This window comes from Henningerozyma blattae, chromosome 1 (assembly GCF_000315915.1).
Source record: "Henningerozyma blattae CBS 6284 chromosome 1, complete genome".
Classification (NCBI taxonomy): Eukaryota; Fungi; Ascomycota; class Saccharomycetes; order Saccharomycetales; family Saccharomycetaceae; genus Henningerozyma; species Henningerozyma blattae.
The window spans coordinates 2,533,418-2,553,349 of NC_020185.1; the positions used below are offsets into that span (position 1 = coordinate 2,533,418).

The 19,932-nt window shown below is 31.2% G+C and overlaps 10 protein-coding genes across 10 annotated transcripts; 5 read left to right on the forward strand and 5 right to left on the reverse strand.

Moving 5' to 3' along the window:
* Positions 1-481: 481 nt before the first annotated feature.
* On the reverse strand, positions 482-829 carry MGP12 (Mgp12p; the record flags this gene model as incomplete). Its single annotated transcript, XM_004178276.1, has 1 exon — positions 482-829. One exon carries the CDS (start codon positions 827-829, stop codon positions 482-484), a length of 348 nt encoding a protein of 115 aa, XP_004178324.1.
* Positions 830-1,153: 324 nt separating this feature from the next.
* INM2 (inositol monophosphate 1-phosphatase INM2) lies at positions 1,154-2,032 on the forward strand (the record flags this gene model as incomplete). Its single annotated transcript, XM_004178277.1, has 1 exon — positions 1,154-2,032. One exon carries the CDS (start codon positions 1,154-1,156, stop codon positions 2,030-2,032), a length of 879 nt encoding a protein of 292 aa, XP_004178325.1.
* A 486-nt stretch (positions 2,033-2,518) lies between these two features.
* TBLA0A10290 (NADPH cytochrome P450 oxidoreductase family protein) lies at positions 2,519-4,588 on the forward strand (the record flags this gene model as incomplete). The annotated part of the gene is made up of 1 exon (XM_004178278.1): positions 2,519-4,588. The coding sequence occupies one exon, from the start codon at positions 2,519-2,521 to the stop codon at positions 4,586-4,588; it is 2,070 nt and encodes a 689-aa protein (XP_004178326.1).
* Positions 4,589-4,742: 154 nt separating this feature from the next.
* Positions 4,743-5,492, reverse strand: TBLA0A10300 (HAD family hydrolase; the record flags this gene model as incomplete). The annotated part of the gene is made up of 1 exon (XM_004178279.1): positions 4,743-5,492. One exon carries the CDS (start codon positions 5,490-5,492, stop codon positions 4,743-4,745), a length of 750 nt encoding a protein of 249 aa, XP_004178327.1.
* Positions 5,493-6,931: 1,439 nt separating this feature from the next.
* On the reverse strand, positions 6,932-7,849 carry RRP45 (exosome non-catalytic core subunit RRP45; the record flags this gene model as incomplete). Its single annotated transcript, XM_004178280.1, has 1 exon — positions 6,932-7,849. The coding sequence occupies one exon, from the start codon at positions 7,847-7,849 to the stop codon at positions 6,932-6,934; it is 918 nt and encodes a 305-aa protein (XP_004178328.1).
* Positions 7,850-9,080: 1,231 nt separating this feature from the next.
* Positions 9,081-10,946, forward strand: DDE1 (Dde1p; the record flags this gene model as incomplete). The annotated part of the gene is made up of 1 exon (XM_004178281.1): positions 9,081-10,946. The coding sequence occupies one exon, from the start codon at positions 9,081-9,083 to the stop codon at positions 10,944-10,946; it is 1,866 nt and encodes a 621-aa protein (XP_004178329.1).
* A 314-nt stretch (positions 10,947-11,260) lies between these two features.
* On the reverse strand, positions 11,261-12,148 carry INM1 (inositol monophosphate 1-phosphatase INM1; the record flags this gene model as incomplete). The annotated part of the gene is made up of 1 exon (XM_004178282.1): positions 11,261-12,148. One exon carries the CDS (start codon positions 12,146-12,148, stop codon positions 11,261-11,263), a length of 888 nt encoding a protein of 295 aa, XP_004178330.1.
* A 516-nt stretch (positions 12,149-12,664) lies between these two features.
* On the reverse strand, positions 12,665-15,268 carry TBLA0A10340 (arginine/alanine aminopeptidase; the record flags this gene model as incomplete). Its single annotated transcript, XM_004178283.1, has 1 exon — positions 12,665-15,268. One exon carries the CDS (start codon positions 15,266-15,268, stop codon positions 12,665-12,667), a length of 2,604 nt encoding a protein of 867 aa, XP_004178331.1.
* A 1,545-nt stretch (positions 15,269-16,813) lies between these two features.
* On the forward strand, positions 16,814-18,379 carry YHK8 (Yhk8p; the record flags this gene model as incomplete). Its single annotated transcript, XM_004178284.1, has 1 exon — positions 16,814-18,379. The coding sequence occupies one exon, from the start codon at positions 16,814-16,816 to the stop codon at positions 18,377-18,379; it is 1,566 nt and encodes a 521-aa protein (XP_004178332.1).
* A 443-nt stretch (positions 18,380-18,822) lies between these two features.
* FSH1 (putative serine hydrolase) lies at positions 18,823-19,563 on the forward strand (the record flags this gene model as incomplete). Its single annotated transcript, XM_004178285.1, has 1 exon — positions 18,823-19,563. One exon carries the CDS (start codon positions 18,823-18,825, stop codon positions 19,561-19,563), a length of 741 nt encoding a protein of 246 aa, XP_004178333.1.
* Between the last annotated feature and the right edge of the window lie 369 nt (positions 19,564-19,932).

Sequence of the window (19,932 nt, forward strand, 5' to 3'; positions counted from 1 at the left end):
TATTGTATAAGTAGCTTATATGGGTAGCATTATTATAAATTTACTTTTATATAAATATATATATATATATATTCCAAGTACAACTATGTAACAAATACATGCCATTATTAATTATTAGTTACCATTAAGCATATACAGATTAAAAAGTTTAAGACACATAGTTAAAATTTCCAGAAAACGAACTAGGTTCAAAATAAACCAAGATTTAACTTTCAGAAGCTAAGGGTATCGTAGTTGACGAGAAGTTAGCTAGTTGAATTCCTAAGATTATTGAAAAATGTTAGTTAGCAACCTGCAATGGTGTTCCCAATTTGAATAAACATATTCAAAAATTTGGGAAACATGTTTAAAGTCCAATACAATATGAATTTCAAGAAATTTTTATATATTTTGCCGCATGAATCAATCGTCGGCTATAACTTTTAGATAATATAAATATATAATTTATATACTTCTATTTGTTAAAAAAAATTATTAGTCTTCATTCAAATTTTTTTAAATTATTTATTAATTTTGCTTCTGTTATATGATGGAATATTTTAACAAGACTTTCTTTAGAATTTTTATCTTCAATATGTAATACAGGGATATCATAACAATAAGAATCCCACCACTTTTTATTTTCTTCCATACTAATATCGACAATTTTATAATTTTTTTTCAAATCATTTTCCTTGTATAGAGGTTTCTCTAAAGTTATATTAATTGCAGATTTGGCATTATCACATAAACCACAATTGGGCTTACTGAATAAAGTAAGTTTGACATTCGATAATTGGCAAAGTTTGGTTGCTGAACGAAATGATCGTATATATGCTCTTGGCAACATGTCTATCCCCCAAAGTTATTCACTTAATGATACTAAAATATTGGCTTTTTTTTCCTTATCATTCCAAAAAAAGGTGAATAAATATACGTGAGTACCAGAAAAAGTATCCCTTTTAGATCTGCTTTGGATTAATTATTATCACTTTCGGAGCACAGAGATCCGAGAAAATATGGGGTAGTAATATTGGTAATATAAATAATCTGATGAGTCCGAAAAAACTGATATTAGTTGAAGATATTGATTATTGTAATCTTTTAATTAGTATTATTATTATTATTATTATTATTTGAGTAAGTGTATAAAATAATAAACATTTATAACATTATGGCACTAAAAACAACAGAATTGAAGGAAATTGAAAACACCATTGTAAAGTTTTTAAGGGAAGAAATTGGCCCATTACTAAAGGAAAAAGCAGGCACAAAATTTGACAGTTATAAGGACAAGGCAAATGATGTTGACCTAGTCACTGTTATGGATACTAAGATTGAAAAAATGATCCGTGAATTTTTGGCCGAAAAGTACCCATCATTCGAGTTTATTGGTGAAGAAAGCTATATTAAGGGAGTCACCAAGATCTCGGAAAAACCTACCTTTATTGTTGATCCAATTGATGGTACCTTGAATTTTATTCATGGATATCCATTTAGTTGTACTTCAATTGGTCTTACTGAATATGGTAAGCCCGTGGTAGGAGCAGTTTTTAACCCACACTTGAATCAGTTATTCCATGCATCTAAGGGGAACGGCGCATATATGAATGACACCAAAATCAACGTTAAAGAAAGAAGTCTAGTTTTACAGAAATCTTTATTTGCATTTGAAGGTGGGGCTGAAAGAACTGATGCTAAAGGCACAAACTTCGATATCAAGATGGCTACTTTAAGAAACCTTTTGAGTGAAAATAGCGCATTCATGCATGGTATGAGAACACTAGGAAGTGCAGCCCTGAATATGTGCTATACAGCTACTGGGGAGGTTGACGTGTATTGGGAAGGTGGCCCATGGGCTTGGGATGTTACTGCAGGCTGGTGTATTCTAGAAGAGGCTGGTGGCTTCGTGGCTGGTGGTAATCCAGGTGATTGGAATGTTCATGTTGACTCAAGATGCTACTTAGCCGTTAGAGGAGGGGCCAGTTTGAAAGAACAAAAGGCCTTTGTCTCAGAGTTCTGGAAACAAATTCCAGCACCATTGAAGTATTAAGTACTACATATATTCTATATACTTTATTGAAATACATTCTACTTGTATATTTTACCGATCATTATACATACACAAAATATAAACATTTATCGAATGTCCAGTTCTTTTCTTTTTTAACTTGTTTTTTACGTATTCCATTGTTCGTTATTTTTTTTTCAGGTATCATCGTATCTTGTCGTCGTTTAAAAAAAGACTCCGAAACGAGATGGCTAAACGAGCATTGTAAAAAAACGCGACATATCGCCTTTAAGTAATTTACCTTCCAAGAACAGAGCATTTTAAGTATTAGTAGACAGGAAATTCTAGTATTTAAAATAGTGAAAAAAAATTATATAAATATACATATATGTACATATATATATATATACATATTTATAAATATCTAGATAATTATTAATCTTAGCTTTAGGAAAAAAATCAATAAGGATTGTCTTAGCAAAATAACTAAACGATTATTAGAATACTAATCAAAGCCTATTTTCAATTATGCATTCATCTGATATTATTGCTATTGGTGCAGTTATTTTGGTGGCTTTACTGTATCATTATAAAAACACAATTTTAGAAATTATTTTTTCTGATGATAGCGATATCAGTGTTGAAGGGGGTGGTGGTCGTGATATTGCTCAAGTAATTCGGGATAATAATAAGAATTATTTGGTACTATACGGCACTCAAACTGGTACTGCTGAGGATTATGCCAAAAGATTTTCCAAAGAATTGGTTAACAAGTTTGGGTTAAATGTTTTATGTGTGGATGTGGAAAATTATGACTTCGATACCTTAAATGAATTACCAGAGGATGTTATCGTGTCATTTTTCTTTTCTACCTATGGTGAAGGTGAATTCCCAGATGGTGCTATTGGATTTGAGCAATATTTACAAAATGCCTCAATGGGCAGTTTAAGTAATATTAGGTTCACATTATTTGGCCTGGGTAATTCTACTTACGAATTCTTTAATGGTGCCTCTAAAAAAGCTTTAGAGGGTTTAACTGCTGCTGGTGCTATTCAAGTGTCTGCCATTGGTGAAGCAGATGACGCAAACGGCACTACTGATGAAGATTATTTATCTTGGAAGGAAAACACTTTTGATAAATTAAAAGAACTACTAAATTTGAAGGAAAGCAACGATGGATTTAAACCTTCTTACAAGATAAATATTTTGGATAAAATGCCCACAAACGCTTCAACAGGTGAACCTTCTAAAAATTATATCGATAGTTCCAGAATTAAATATGATTCAAATGGTTTACAAATGGGACCTTTCAGTGAATCTTATCCCTTCTTAGCCCCTGTAAAGACATCTCGCGAATTGTTTAACTCTAATGACCGTAACTGCATTCATATGGAAATTGATATTAGTGGTTCCAATATGAACTATTCCACTGGGGATCATTTAGGTGTTTTACCTTCCAACTCTAATGAAAACGTGGAAAGCTTTATAAATACCTTTTGCCTTGATCCTAACATGATTTTTGAATTGAACTCAATTGATTCTACCATGAAACTCCCATTCCCAACTCCAACTACTGTCGAGTCAGCAATAAGATATTACTTGGAAATTTCAGGCCCAATTTCTAGAGCGATCTTATCTAACCTTGTGGAGTTTGCCCCCGATGAAACTACAAAATTGAAATTACTAAAATTATCCAAGGATAAGAAACTATTTGAAAAAGAAGTTACATCCAAAAAATTAAATTTATGTGATATTTTAATGGTTTTATCTGGAAAAGTTAAATGGGGTAATGTACCATTTCTATTCCTAATTGAAAACATCCCTCACATTCAACCACGTTATTACTCAATTTCATCATCATCTAATTCAGAAAAGACTTTAGTTAATATTACAGCCGTAGTAGAAGATATGCCAAATATAGAAACAAATATTAATGTCACAGGTGTAACCACAAACTTATTGAGGAATATTCAACTAGAACAAAATAAAACCGATACAACTGATGCTAGAATAAACAATTTAAATCAACATTATGATTTAGATGGTCCACGTAGTTTATATTCTAATTTCAAATTACCAGTATTTGTGAGAAAATCTACATTTAGATTACCGGCTAATTACCAAAAGCCTGTGATTATGATTGGACCAGGTACAGGTGTTGCACCATTCCGTGGGTTTATTAGAGATCGTGTTTATGAAGTTTCTAATGGCAAAATTCCAGATTTAAACTCCTTGGGTAAACATTTATTATTTTATGGCTCAAGAAATGAAAGCGATCATTTATATCAAGAAGAATGGCCAAAATATTCTTCCATACTGAATAAGAAATTTGAAATGATAGTTTGTCATTCAAGAATCCCCAATACCAAGAAAGTTTATGTTCAAGATAAGCTGTTAGAATATAGTAAAGAAATTTTGCAATTACTAAATGACGGTGGCTATATATATATTTGTGGTGATGCCAAGGGTATGGCCAAAGGTGTTCATGCATCTTTAGTGCAAATTCTTTCCCAAGGTAAGGGTATCTCTGAAGAGGAAAGTAATGAAATATTGAAAGCTATGAAACTTTCAGGTACTATACAAGAAGATGTTTGGTGATTAAAAAAACTATAGCATAATACTGTATAAGAAGTGAATGGCATTAAGTAAGCGTTTATCCAAGTATATAAAGAGCTGAAAAAGACTAAATAAAATAAAATATATCATATAGAAATATTATCTTTAAGAGGAAAAAAAACGTAACTCATAAATTTTAATTTGGAGAAAGAGCATTATTAATTTCTAGAGTAATACCACCATCAGTATTCTTTGTAACTTTAACACCACTCAAATCAGGTACAACAAAATCTGCACCCGCATCAAACAATACCTTCTTATCATAAGAAGATGTAATACCTATAGTATAAGCACCCATAGCCTTCCCAGCTTTAATTCCTACAGGTGCATCCTCGAATACTACAGTTTTAGTTGAGCCGTGATCTAGTTTCAAATTTTCACATAATTTAAGGGAAGCCTTTGAGTAACCTTCAGGATCAGGCTTACCCTTGGTGACATCAAATGCCGTTATAAAGACATCTGGTTTTCCAATATCTTTCAATATAGTCTTAAACCAGGAAAATGCTAAATTGGGAGAGCCGGATGTAACAATAGCCCATTTTCTTGTGTCCACTTTAGAATTTGTTGAAGTATCTTGATCTAAGTTCAATAATAAGTCCTTAGCACCTGCAATTAAAGATACAGTATCTAAATAGTCGTTAGCCATAGAGGTTTCCAAAGCAATGACTGCTTTATTATCAGTATTGTCAATGTCTGGGAAAAATTTAGCAAGCATTTCAGTAGTTCTAGAGCCATGAGAATGTTGAAAAAGATCTTCTGGATCAACATTATGTTTTGCACACAATTTTCTCCAAGCTCTTTCTGCAGCTACGGTAGTACTAACAATAGTACCGTCTAAGTCGAAAAGACAATAATTAACCTTAATTGAATTAGATTTAATAGTCATGTTTGTCTGTTGTGCTTGATTAATACCTTATTTTGGCTTGGCTATAACTTCTCAATTGCTAGATAATTAAAAATCATTTTAAATTATATTTACCAACTCATAAACGTTATCAACATTATGCTCGCACAATAGCTTCCCCAGAATCTAGAAAATAGACCCCGCTATTTCTAGAACCTTCAAACAGTACCATTCATTAGTCACTGCGAAGTTTCTCCTTGTCACAGAGTATTACGGAGCGTATTTTTCCGTTAAATTAATTTCTTTTGTTGTATACGGAAAAATTTGAAATAGTTGAAAAGTTGATTTTGGAATTTTTTTCGTTAATAGAACAGGATAACTGCACACGTACACCAGAATGAAATTTATCCGGTGATAATAATAGAAAAATGATAAAGGCTCCTGCTAGACAAACTTATAGTATTCCAATTTTTAACAGAGGTTTCCTTGGTACTTTAGAATTTATATTGGTGATTCAAATAGTCAGAACTATCTATGTGAGTGCTTAATTTAAAGCGTAGCAGATTACCTCTTTTTATTTTTAACTTAATTATCCTATTTTTGTTCCTCAAGACTTTTTTTGATGGACTGCCATTATATATTAGATAATATACAATAATATAATAATAATATTTCTATCTTATCGAGCAATAGAACAGGCACTATACTCTACCATAATTTCAAATAGACAAATATAATTCTATTCAAGAAAAATCTCAAAATAAGCGACGTCCGTAAGTGCGACACAAAATATTTACTGTAAAAAAAATTCAAATAATGAATTCTTTTAAAGACAAAATATTATAGCTTATCTCGAGAAAAATCGTATTAATTAGCTTAAAAAAGAATTCATATGTAAACGTTTCTCATATAACACAATATATCAATCAATTACTCTTCGCCACACCTATTTGCACGTATTAATTTTTTTTGTTAGATGATAACAATATTTGATAATAATATTTTCCTAAATAAATCTAAACCAATATCACCAGAGACGTTTGAAGATCAATTTAATTTTTTGGGAGTTGCTTTTCTTTGTTATATAGTTTTATTACTAAGTTTAGTCATAATGTTTGTCTTTATCGCTCTATTTGTGATGCATTATCGATATACAGACTATAAAGAGGATACTGAGTCAGAGCTGGATTATGATTCAGATATTTCCTCTCAGTTAAGTCTTCAAGATTCTGTTCTTTATCCAAAGTTAAATTTCAAATCGGATTCTAGTTTAAATAATATAATCTCATTACAGCACTCTCGTATTGAAAAGATAATACCGAAAATACGACAACAGAAATTATAAAAGTATCACTTTAAATACTAGATACAAGAAACTTGGAAATAATAAACTTGCTAAAAGGATAATATACAATTTGTTTTTATTACATATGATTATATAAGCCAACCTTTTTCTCTATATATCTGTATGTTTGGACACTTTAACTTTCACGAGCATTTTCAGAACTTAATAATTCTAAATATTTATCTCTTCCTTTTGAATCTTGTTTAATGCATTCGAGTATTTGATCTGTTATTTCCGTTGTAATAGTATAAGCTTTATGACAGCAATCCATTAATTGCAAGGCATCCATTGGTAACCCTCCAGCTTTATTTACTTGAACAATTTCTCTATTTTTATTTAACGTCACAGTCAATTCACCATCTCTTAATAGTTCTTCTTTTAAAGTAGCATCAATAATTGCAATTTCATCATTGGAGTCACCCTTAATATTTTGTTCAGAATCTTGTGGATTGAAAAAGGAGAATGTAACACAAATTGGAATATGCAATATACCTAATGGTACGGGTGGTCTTTCATCTACCGGAAGAATAATGACTTGTTCACCATGCACAGAAATATCCGGCTTTTTGAAATGCAACAAAGCTGCCATCACAGCAATGCATGAGGCATCAATAAAACCACCATCACAATCTAAGAAATGAACATCAGCTCTAATGGTCCAACATTTAGAACCTGCTACAATACATAGCCCTTCCACATCAAGAGCCCCAGATCTCCTAATGGACTTTTCCAAAATCCTCGAACATAAGACTTCATAGTCTCCGGTATTATTACCATTTTCAAATTGTGCACCAGCAATTGGTGAGATTTCAGTAGAGATGACAAATAAACCTTCAAAGGGTCTATCTTCATATGGTTGAGTCAATGAACAACTGATTCTACAATGGACTTTTGTCTTGTCCATGGTAACAGTAACGTCACCATATTCATTGCCAAATTTAATATCTACCTTACGAAACTCATCAAATTTACGACCATCGAGTCTATAATTTTCCTTAAGACAATCTAGAATAAATTTATTTTCAGATCCTGAAATTTCTATACCTTTTGCCATCGCTCTATTGTTCGATCGTTCTTTAACGTGTTAAGAAAAAAAACAAAAAAAAATAGAATAAAAAAATAGAATAAAAAAAATGTAAACTACTAGAATATAATTTCTATATCTATTATTAATCAAGGACTTCTTTTTGTCAATAATAATATTATTAGTTTAATCAATTTTATTCAATAAGAAAAATCGATGTCTTTCAATGTAAAGAATTTAAAATTCAATTGCAAATTCATTTTCAAATTTCTGTTTTGGGATTTCGGCCACGGAAAATTTGAGAAAAATACGTGGTAGCGCCGTATACAAATGAAAATAATTTTCTTTTCTAGGTTCAACAAATTGATACTAATAAATTCTCCAATACTATGTATCAAATCATTTTCAAATATTGCCCCAACCTTTAAAAACGTTAGACCTAATTCTTATCTCGAGTATACGTTTTTTTAAAGCTGTCCAATTTTCCAAATTTTCTTACCATTGCATATAGATTTAATAACCCTCCATCTTAACCCTTATTCTTATTTTTCCACAGCTTAACATTCCAACACAAATCCAACAGTGATTCAACGTTTTTAAACGAATCTATAGTTTCCCACATTTCAGAATTTACTGTTCTTAAGCACTCTTTTATATACGGCGCTACCACATACCACCCTGTTTTCTCCTCTATACGAAAGTGTATTTTTATACGAAAATGAAATTAAAAGTCCGCAAACGATGACGAATTAACGAACAAGAAGGATGTCTCAGAAAACACTACAGTATTCTAGAATAGTTGAAGAGAAATGATCAACACTTTTCCAATTGGAACGGACATGTATTGAAAGCCTTTATTTGCCAAGAAATAGAATATATAGTATCATTCATTATTGCAAATCAATAATTCTATTATTTTGGGCTCTATAGGGTTATAAACACATTTTGAAATCTATTCCAAGATTTGCAAGTACTAAGAGGGGAAATTCAATATATAAACAAATATTTTAACACGTTATACAAAAGTTAAAAAAAAATTAATTAAAAAAAATAAAAATATTCAGAAAAATAATTGTGATTGAAATTATTGTATCTTGATACTTCAAGTTATTTTTTCCAGTTCCTCAACTCATTCTCAGTATCTAATCATTAGTACTTTGATACCAAAATTATCTCTATTTCAATACCCAATATCATCAATTATTAGACATTACAATTAAGTTGGTTTTACGAACATTTCCATTCATATACTCTTATAGAAATGATCATCACCTTTTTTAAATATTTGATTAGTATCTTTATAGGGTTTCGAGTATTTAAATGGCTCTTGATGACCTTTTATTTCCCCATGATCAGAGATTTAGATCCAATTGCACTTAATGAACAATCCAACAAAACTACGGTAAGACAACCAAAGGAAACCGCTATATATAGAAATTTTTTAATTCCAAATGGATTACCTCTAACCACTGGTCTTGGCTTGTCAGCTGGTTATAAATTAAGAAATGGAAATTTCGGTGACGTTTGGAATTCTATTATCTGTAATGGCTCAAGTATAAAAGATCTGAAGTTTATTAATCAAACTGAACCAATATCTATTTTTCAGATTAATTCAATGGCTAAATTATTATCTGAAAATTGGTTCAATAATAAAAATACTTCCAAATATGTTGGTATTGCTGTACCACTTTCCACTTCTTATGGTTTTATTTCTTCAATTGCATGTATGATGAGTACAATTTATGATTCAAATACTTTACCCCTATTTTTGCATCATGTACCAAGAACTAAAATTGAAAACTTGGATATTTTAATACTTGATACTTGGGAGTCATATAAATTATTAGGAGAATCCAAGAATTGGTATAAAATGATTATTGTTTGTGAATCAACTAATTCAGCAAACACAATCTCAAATTATTCATCAACACCAAAATTGATTTCATTTTTTGATATTATTAAGCATGTTAAAAATTTGAAAGATAAATGCTTTGAATATCAATTTAATTTGGAAAAAGTAAAAGATGATCAAAAACAACTTTTCCAAATTCTTTCACCAACAAATAAATTGACACAATTTACTCAGGTGGCATTTATGAGTGGTATCGCTTCATTCATCAAAACATTTCCTGTGGGCCATTCATTAACTGACAAGGATGTTATGACATTGCTAATCAATAAAAAAGATACAGGGTTTCTACTAAATACTCTAGATAAGATATTTGCAGTCTTATTACACGGTGGTTCTATTCAATTCATTAATGAACTACCATCATCGATTGCACCTTTATCTTCCAGATCAAATTTAAACACCCATATTCATACAGCCTCTACAACATCAATTTCAACTGTAGTTTCTTCATCATCAAATTCTGCATCAGCTCCTCCTAATTCTAATTTCAATTCAAAAGCATCTATTAATTTAGAATTTCTAAAAGGCACTACATTACTATCTATAAGTGCTTCAAATATGAAAAAAATTATCGATCATATCCAAAAATCTCATACAAATATCTTTGATAATTTTAGGTTGAATTGGGCAACTCTTTTATTTAGTTATGGTATCTTTTCAAAATGTGGCGAAAGACAATCAAGGTTCACAGATAATCTACGTTGTATCTATTTAGAAGAAATTATTAAACCTCATCAATTCATATTAAATTATCCTCGTGAAATACCAAAATTAAATATTCAAAATTCAAAAATTATTGAGTCGCCAAATTTATCAACAGTTCACTTGAATTTAATTAGATCATTATTTGGTACAAGATTAGTAAGAGAATTAATCATACCATACTTAACAATTGGTCCTATTGCACAGACAAATTTTTATGATTATAGAGTGTTATCATCAAACGTAGATGATAAACTAATATCTTTTGGTCCTTTATCGACCTCATTAGAAGGTAAATTCGTCTCACTTGATTTAGTACCAGAGTTAGATATCAGAAAAAGACAAGGTATGTTATGCATAAGAGGCTTTAATATTGGTCTCCCAGTCGAGAATGATAGGCTGGAAAAATTAATGAAAGTAAGTGAAGATTATGGTGGTAAAGAAGGCTGGATGCCCTTAGTAGGCCTATATGGACTATGGGGACTGGATGGCTGTTTATTCTTATTTGCGTAGTTATTAAAAACTTCGTAAGAGTCTTTTTTTGCTTACACTATTTTTTTTTTAGTATTTTTTTTCTTAATTTTTTAGACATGTATTAATTATCATTGCAACTATCTATCAGCTTATATTTTTGGTCATTATTCTATTCTATCAATTATATACCGATGTCTTATAAAAAAATTCTGAACTAGTAATATGCAAACTTACAATGTAGCACTCTCTGTAATACAAAGGTTGCATGAATTGGATGGAAAAAAAATAGTACACTAGTAGAATACGTATGTGAAATATTTCTCTATTATTTAAATTTAAGACTCTCTCTACTTTTAATTATAGTCCAATTTTCCCTCCACACATTGCCAAAATTTCTTGATATATTCCTTCTTATCTTGATGTGTATCGTCTGTAGTGCCTCTAATTGCAAAATAAGATCTGTTTTCGACACCAATTTCCCATTCACCTGGATTAGCACCCACAATTATACCACCAGTTTCCTTTAAGATACACCAGCCGGCACATACATCCCAGGAGTAACAACCTCCGTCCCAATAAGAATCCAAATATCCTAGTGCAATATAAGCCAAGGTCATAGCTGAGGAGCCTAAATTTCTAAAGCCATGAACAAATCCACCATCGCAAGATAATAGATTGGTATATGTTTTCATCTTTGTTATAAAATTTGGACCCTCCCTAGCTGAACCTGGCTGTAATGCAACGACTGATTTATTCAATATTAATTCCCCCATATTCGCAATTTTAGATTTATAGTCAAACAGTTCTCCATTAACTCTAACCCCATTACCTTTCGAACTAGAAATAATGAGATCTAAATGAGGATTATAAATAACACCAACAACTGGAATTTTATCTATAGTTAAACCCATAGAAGTACAACTAAATGGGAAATCGTGAACAAAGTTGGTTGTACCATCAATTGGATCTACGATAAAAGTTGGGGCATCGGTTACTTTTGTCTCACCTGGAATATAGCTTTCTTCTCCAACAAATTCAAAATTTGGATATTCAGATCTTAATGTTTCCCATATGAGTTTCTCCACTTGTTTATCAATAACTGTAACTATATCTACCTTTTTTGAACCAGTTTTTAAGTTATAATTTTTTTGGGTACCACTTTTAGACTTAATAATTGGACCAACTTTTTTCAAAGCTAAATTACATAAAAACTCTTCTATTTGCAAAAGATTGACAGTCATACTTGTTTTTTGAATGGGTTTTGAATAAATTTCAGACTATTTCTAAATAACTGATGAGGAAGGCTTCTCTGAATATTTTATCTATGTTAGAATAGAAAAAAGTACAAGAGAAAAATGAAATATACATCGTAAACAAATACTGCACATTCTTAGTAAAAATCATGAGTTTTCCTTCTAACATAAATAAAAGAATGTTTAAGTCAATCTTTAAATATTTAGAAATTACTTTTTTCTTTTTTTCATTCGATGTCATCTCATGAGCCATTTTAGAGATATGAAATTTTCGTCCCAAATAGTCAAGAACAATATTTCAAAATATCCGTAAACGGACATTATATGAAAATTGGAATTTTTGACAATAAAGGCTTTTAAAATTTGAGAACTATGGATACGGAGTTTAAAACAGATTAAGAGACTAAAATATATTATTATACTAATTTTATTTTGAAAATATAGAATTATTTAATTAATTCTTATTAAGTGATATATATTCTATTTAAAAAATACATAATACAATTAATTGTAATAACCATTATCTTTCAAGTATTTCAAAACAACATCACGGTCTCTGCTGACCCATTGTGCTTTAGAAGTGATAGTATCCAAAGATTGAGCCAAACTTTGGTCAAAGCCCTTAGTTGACTTATCTTTAAAGAATTTTTCGATATCGTTCTTGGCTTCAAAAGTGGTATAACCAGAAGTACCAATAATAATAACAGATCCTAACATGGATAAACCAGGTGGCAATCTCTTAACGATGTCATCCCAGTTAACCTTAATCCAAGCCCATAGAGCTTCAATACCTTCTTTATGAGTTCTCATACCTTGCATTGGAATATAAATATCTTGGTTTAGAACTGTACCATCAGATAATAAGCCCAAAGTTCTTTCTAATAATTTTGCGTCCTTAAATCTACCCAAACATCTTAAAGCGGATAATTTTTCATCTGTAGAAACTGGATTTTTAAAGATCTTCAATAATTTTTCATAATTTTCAACTGAACCTTCTCTGGCAGCAGCACTAAATACTGCAGGTTTAATTAGAGCTGGAATAGCCTTCTTATCACCTGCAGTATATTTGGCAAACATATCTAAGGCAGCTTTTTCAACAGCCGGTTCCCTAGCTGCACACGCAGTGGCAAACATACTAACTTTCAAACGTTGAGTAGAAAATGATTCACTTTCACTCTTAGCTTCAAAATCCCAGCCTAGTTCCTTAACTTTCTTAGAGACTAATTTTCTTGTAAAGGCATTCAAAGCATCCTTAACTTCATCAGATTCGAAGGCCCAAGTAGTTTTTAAAGCAGATAAAGAGTTAATTATTTGTTCCCAAACAACAAATGATTTTTCATCATTCCATTGGGAGATTAAACTTAAAAAGTTTTCAGTGGAAGTGTAACCTGATGAAGACAAAGCCTTAACATCTGCCACTAAACCTGTACGATCTTCCACGGATAATAAATCAGCTTGTTTAGATAATTTAGCCCATCTTTCATCGGAATAAGAAGTGATATAGATACCAGATTGATCACCATTAGCCTTAAAGAAATCCAAATCCTTAACAGTAACTGTTTTAGATCTTTCATCTAAGACTAATGATTGATCAGTATTACCTTCTGTTTTCAAGGCTAAAAATACTGGGTATAAGGTTTCATCTTCATTTTCCTTTACATCACCGGTACTTAAATAACGGTTTTGAGTAAATTTAATTTGATTACTTTTTGAATCTTCTTCTACAGAAATGACCGGGAAACCGACTTTCTTTGTCCATATATTCATGACTTTACTGACATCTTTACCTGAAGCAGCTGATAAGGCATCCCATAAGTCAGTGGTCTTTGCATTACCATATTTGAATTTTTGTAAATATTGAGAAACACCTTTAATGAATACATCTTCACCTAACCATTTAGAAATCATTCTTAATAGAGAAGCACCTTTAGAATAAGAAATAGCGTCAAAGATTTGATTAATTTCATCTGCTCTCTTAACAGGTACTTCAATTGGATGTGAAGATCTTAAAGAATCCAAACCTAAAGCATGTTGTAAAGTATCAGTAACATATTGTTCCCAAACTTTCCATTCTGGTTCGAATTCATTACAAGAGTACCAAGACATCCAAGTAGCAAACCCTTCATTTAACCATAAACCTTCCCACCAATCCATGGTGACTAAATTACCAAACCATTGGTGAGCCAATTCATGTTGTACAACTTCTGCTACTCTTTGAATACGATCCAAAGTAGAATTATCTTTATCTAATAAAAGATCAACCACTCTATAAGTGACTAACCCCCAATTTTCCATAGCACCAGCAGAAAATTCATGGACTGCTACATTATCCATTTTAGGTAGAGGGTATTGAATGCCAAAAGTTTTTTCAAAGAAAGCTAATGTCTTTGCAGTTAAATCGGCAGCAAATTGACCCAAATGTTCATCACCTGGGGTGGCATATACTCTAACTGGGATTCTAAAATCTTTATTTTCTACATATTTCAACTCAGCAACAATGAATGCCACTAGATAAGTAGATAATTTTGGGGTGGTATTAAATGAAGTGAATTTCTTACCAGATTCTATTTTTTCTGATTTAACATCCATATTTGATAAATGAGTTAAAGAAGGTTCAGAAACTAAAGTAATATCGAAAGTAGCTTTCAAATTAGGCTCATCAAAACAAGGGAAAGCTCTTCTAGCATCAGTAGGTTCCATTTGTGTGGTTGCCATATATTTAGTTTCTCCAGTCAATTTATCTTGATATTTGGCTCTATAGAAACCAGCCATATTATCATTTAATTGACCTATGAAATTAATATTTAAAATAAATTCTTTAGATAATTTAGCCATTGTACCTTGAGGGAATGTAATCTTTAAAATTTGAGTATCTTTATCCAAATTAAATGCCTCAGGTTTAATAGAATTATTGATATCAATGGATTGGAATTCCATATCTAGGGCATTTAATTCCACCGAATCAATTGAAGAATCATTGATTTGCAAAGTTATCTTTTCAACCCCTTCGAAAGTAAAAGTTTTGAAGTTAGGTCCAATTTGAAGATCATAATGTAATGGGGTAACGTTTGTTGGTAAAACTTCACGTTGCAAAGTTTGGGCAGCCATTCTAACTAGAAAATTTTCGAAAAAATATATGGGTATTGTTGTTAGTAAAGAAAAAATTATATCTTTTTAAAAATAAAAAAGAAAGAAAATAAGAATACAATTGCAATATCAACTCATTAAAGAAAACTTTAAATGGTTTGAAATATCAACAACTCTTTTTTCCCCTTCATTGCGGTTTGCCACCAACATCCGCGGACCACGTGCCACATACTGAAGAGGGTAAAAAAGGGTACCTAGTAACCACAAAAATATACAGAAATTCATCTCACATATATATGCATAAATATATACATGGATTATCTTTGAATTATTTCTAATGGTAATTGGAGTTGCTTGATCAGTGTTTAAATATAATTTTTTTTGTTTCTTATGTGATTTAAGTATCCACAAAAATAAAAATCAATATCAAAACCAATATAAAATATCCAATATCAATAATCAAATCGAAATGCAAATTCAAATTCAAATTCAAAAATATTTTAAGGTATTGCATTATACGTACGTTTTTTTTTCCATTGCCTTTTGGCATTTTGTACAAGAAGGTTGGTAGGCAGTGAAAAGGGATCTCTTCGCATCCACTTTGGATCTTAACGGCTTGTATTTGTATTGTATATGTACACGACTAAGTAATAATGGTGTCACATTTGTCAAAGAGAATTGTCTTTTGGGAAGTAATGTATATATACATGATCGAGCTAAGCTTGTACTTTCGCAGACTAGTTTCGAACTCTGTGCTAGTCGAAATCCCAGCATGTTATTATTATATACAACGTATTATCTTAAATAACGTATGATGGGTTTTGTGGTGCTTTCCTCTTACAACTTTTTTTCAAGGTCCTTTTTTATTTTTTTTTTGATATAACTAGCATCTCATTTCCAAATTTAAAATTACGTTTGAACTCAGAAATACACCCGTGCATCACGTTGTTAAGAGCAAAATACCTTCAAGATTACAACCCAAGGCTTTTTAAGTAAGAATGATAGCGTAATCATTTGTTTTCCCTTCTACATTTTAAGACGGAATTTATTGCTCCCAAGATCTACTAGATTTGTTCTTATGTATCAGGGATTTCTGTTGTATCAGGCAAACAGAAATACCTTGAACTCTAGCTTGAGATCTCTCAGAAAAAGTATTACATAACAGGATATAATTGTTATCAGTTTCATAATGTTTGACATAATTTAAATGCAAGTACAACACTATATATTATCACCCTGGATATAATATTTTATACAATCTATTATCTCCGGCGGCGATAACCAGATCTCATCGCCAAACATTCTCTGCGCCGTTTTCGCACACGGCGCGATCCCAGCGCGGCAATTTTTCTTGCTGATAATGAGAATTCGAGAATTCGATGCTTTGCATTGTTTCTTGATATGATATTCATTAATCCAAGGGTACATCAATAATGACACATTAATCTTGAAGAATTAATCTTGATATATTTGAATAGCTGAAAAAGGTATAAATAAATGCTATAATTTATTTTTTCAATTATATTTTATTTTATTTTTTTGGTCAATCCATAATATCCATAACCAATGTGTAAGCAAAATTACGTAATGGAAAATGATCAAGATTTGAAAAACTCTTTGGCATTGCCCATTCCATCACAGGAAAAGAATCTAGTATTGGAACGTACTGAATCAGATCTTTCTACCACATCACAGTCTACTCAAAACAATATTTCAGCGGGGAAATATAAAGTCGAGTTCTCCGATATTGCATTAGATAAAGACCCTGAAGATATAGTTTCACGACTTTCCAGTTTACATAAATGGTATATTGCTCTATTAGTGATTCTCTCTGCCATGGTAATTACTATTATCTCATCCTGTTGGACATTTCTTTCACCACAGATTTCTGAAAAATTCCATTTGAAACATGAAGTTAGTGTGTTAGGGATTTCTTGTTATGTTTGGGGGTTAGCCTTTGGACCTTTGTTCCTATCACCAATAAGTGAAATGTATGGTAGAAGAATCACTTTTATTTTTTCATTATCGATGAGTATCGTTTGGCAATGTTTAACAACATGGGCCAGTAATATCGAAGGAATGTTATTTGGTAGATTTCTTGCTGGGTTTTTCGGTTCTGCATTTTTAAGTGTAGCTGGTGGTACTATCAGTGACTTGTTTAATAAAAATGAAGTTGGGGTCCCCATGGCTCTGTTCACTACGGCAGGGTTTTTAGGCCCTTCTATTGGCCCTTTATTGAGCGGCGCAATGTATCATATAAATTATAAATGGACTTTCATTGTTTTATTGATTACATCTGGTGTTTGTTTGATATTAGTAGTGTTAACTGTACCAGAAACGTATAAACCTGTTTTATTAATTAATAAGGCAAAACGGTTGAGATCTACCACAGGTGATTCTAATTACTATGCTCCATTGGAAAACACTAGATCAAGTATCCCCTTTTGGAAAGCAATTCTTTTCTCTATTAGACGACCATTCGGGCTGTTATTTTTTGATCCAATGATGGGTGTTCTTTGTTTCTATTCAGGTTTCGAATTGGCTATCATCTATTTATTCTTTGTAGCATTCCCTTACGTGTATCCTTTACTTTGGAACTTCAATGTCATGGAAACAGCTTGTTCTTATATTGGGATGATGGTTGGTATAATACTTAGTGCTATCACTTCATTATACGTTCAAAAAAGATATTTGGAAAAAGTGAAAAAAAATAACGGTATATCCATCCCAGAAATGAGATTCGAGCCTTTATATATAGGCGCATTTTTATCACCAATAGGCCTTATGATTTTCGCATGGACCTGTTATTCCAATGTTCATTGGATTGCCCCCATAATTGGTAGTACGATCTTTGGAATGGGCGTTTTTTACGTGTTTGCAGGTATTTTTAATTACACCGTTGATGCCTATAGAACTTACGCAGCTTCTGGGTTAGCCTGCAACACATTTGTGCGTTGTATATTAGGAGGCATCTTTCCTTTATTTGGTCTTCAAATGTTTGAAGGAATGACTGTTAATTGGGCAGGTTTCTTATTAGCCATGCTAGCCATTTGCTTAATCCCAGTACCCTTTTTGTTCGACCATTATGGAGCTTATTTACGTTCCAAATCAAGATATGCATACGATGGTTAGTATAGATATACATACAATGCATACAACGGCCCACATAGATCTCTTTTGAGATACAAACTAATCTAAAATACGTCATTTTGCCCCATTTCGGAGAATTTCCCATCCTCAGAAGCTTTCGCACACATTGCATACTTTCGGTCTTATTTGGAATTCCAAATTCAATTCGTTTCGGTGATATTTTTTTTTTTATGCATATTCAAACTTCAATCTCTTTTCCTTACATTTTCTATATCTAATAGATATTTAGCTTAATTTAATTAATAATAGGTAATTATATAAAATTACACTTTTTTAAAAAAAATATTGTAGCTATTTCTTTTATTTCTTTTATTTTTTTATTTCTTTTATTTTATTCTTATATTTTTATATTTTTATTTATTCTCAATTTATTTTTATGCACAAACATAATACCCCACGTTTCCAAACTCAAATAATCATTTATCATGACTGGTATCGCAGCTCCACGTTTACTTTTCCTACACGGTTTTTTACAAAATGGTAAAGTTTTCTCTGAAAAATCTTCTGGTATCAGAAAATTATTGAAAAAACAAAACATCCAAGCGGATTATATTGATGCTCCTGTTATTTTAGATCGTAAAGATTTACCATTTGAAATGGATGATGAAAAATGGGAAGCTACAAAGGAGGCCCAAGTTAATAAAGCTTGGTTTTATCACTCAGAAATTTCAAAAGAATTAGATTTATCACAATCCATTAAATATGTCACTGAGCATATTAAGGAAAATGGACCTTATGATGGTATCGTTGGGTTTTCTCAAGGTGCTGCTTTAACTACTATTATTACAAATAAAATTACCGAATTAGTTCCATCTCATCCACCTTTTAAAGTAAGTTTAATCATTTCAGGTTACTCATTTACTGAACCAGATCCGGCACATGAAGGTAACTTACGTATTACTGAAAAATTTGTTGATGGTTTCACACCTGCCAAGGATGCTGAAACTAAAATGTTATTTATTTACGGTAATGGTGATAATGCTGTTCCAGCTGTTAGATCCAAATATTTATTGAATATCTACAAGAATGCTTATGGACCAGAAAATAGTGTAGATTTAGTTAAAGCTTTTGAACATCCAGGTGGTCATATGGTTCCAAATAAAAAGGATATCATTAGACCTGTAGTGGAAGAAATCTCTTCTGCTTTAGGCTTGGATGCTAAATAAGTCGGCTTATAAATTTTACAATTATATGTGTATATTCAATCATATGTATATATTCACATTCATTTATAGATAGAGTTTTATTTTTCTTTTTACCTTCTAATATTTAACTTGATATTTATAGAATACTATTTGCTTTTTCTTTTTCTTTTTCCCAATATATTTGTTATTATTTTTATTTATAGTGTGGCACATTTATTTTTCATCGATATTGCTTATAGATCATTTTTTTCCAATCTGGTAAAATTGACGATTCCCTGATTTTCTACATATCATATCATATTGTAAATAGGAAAAAAAATAAACATTAAACATTAGCATAATTTAGATTGTTATTAATTTGAATGTTTGTTATCCAATGAATGAGTAATA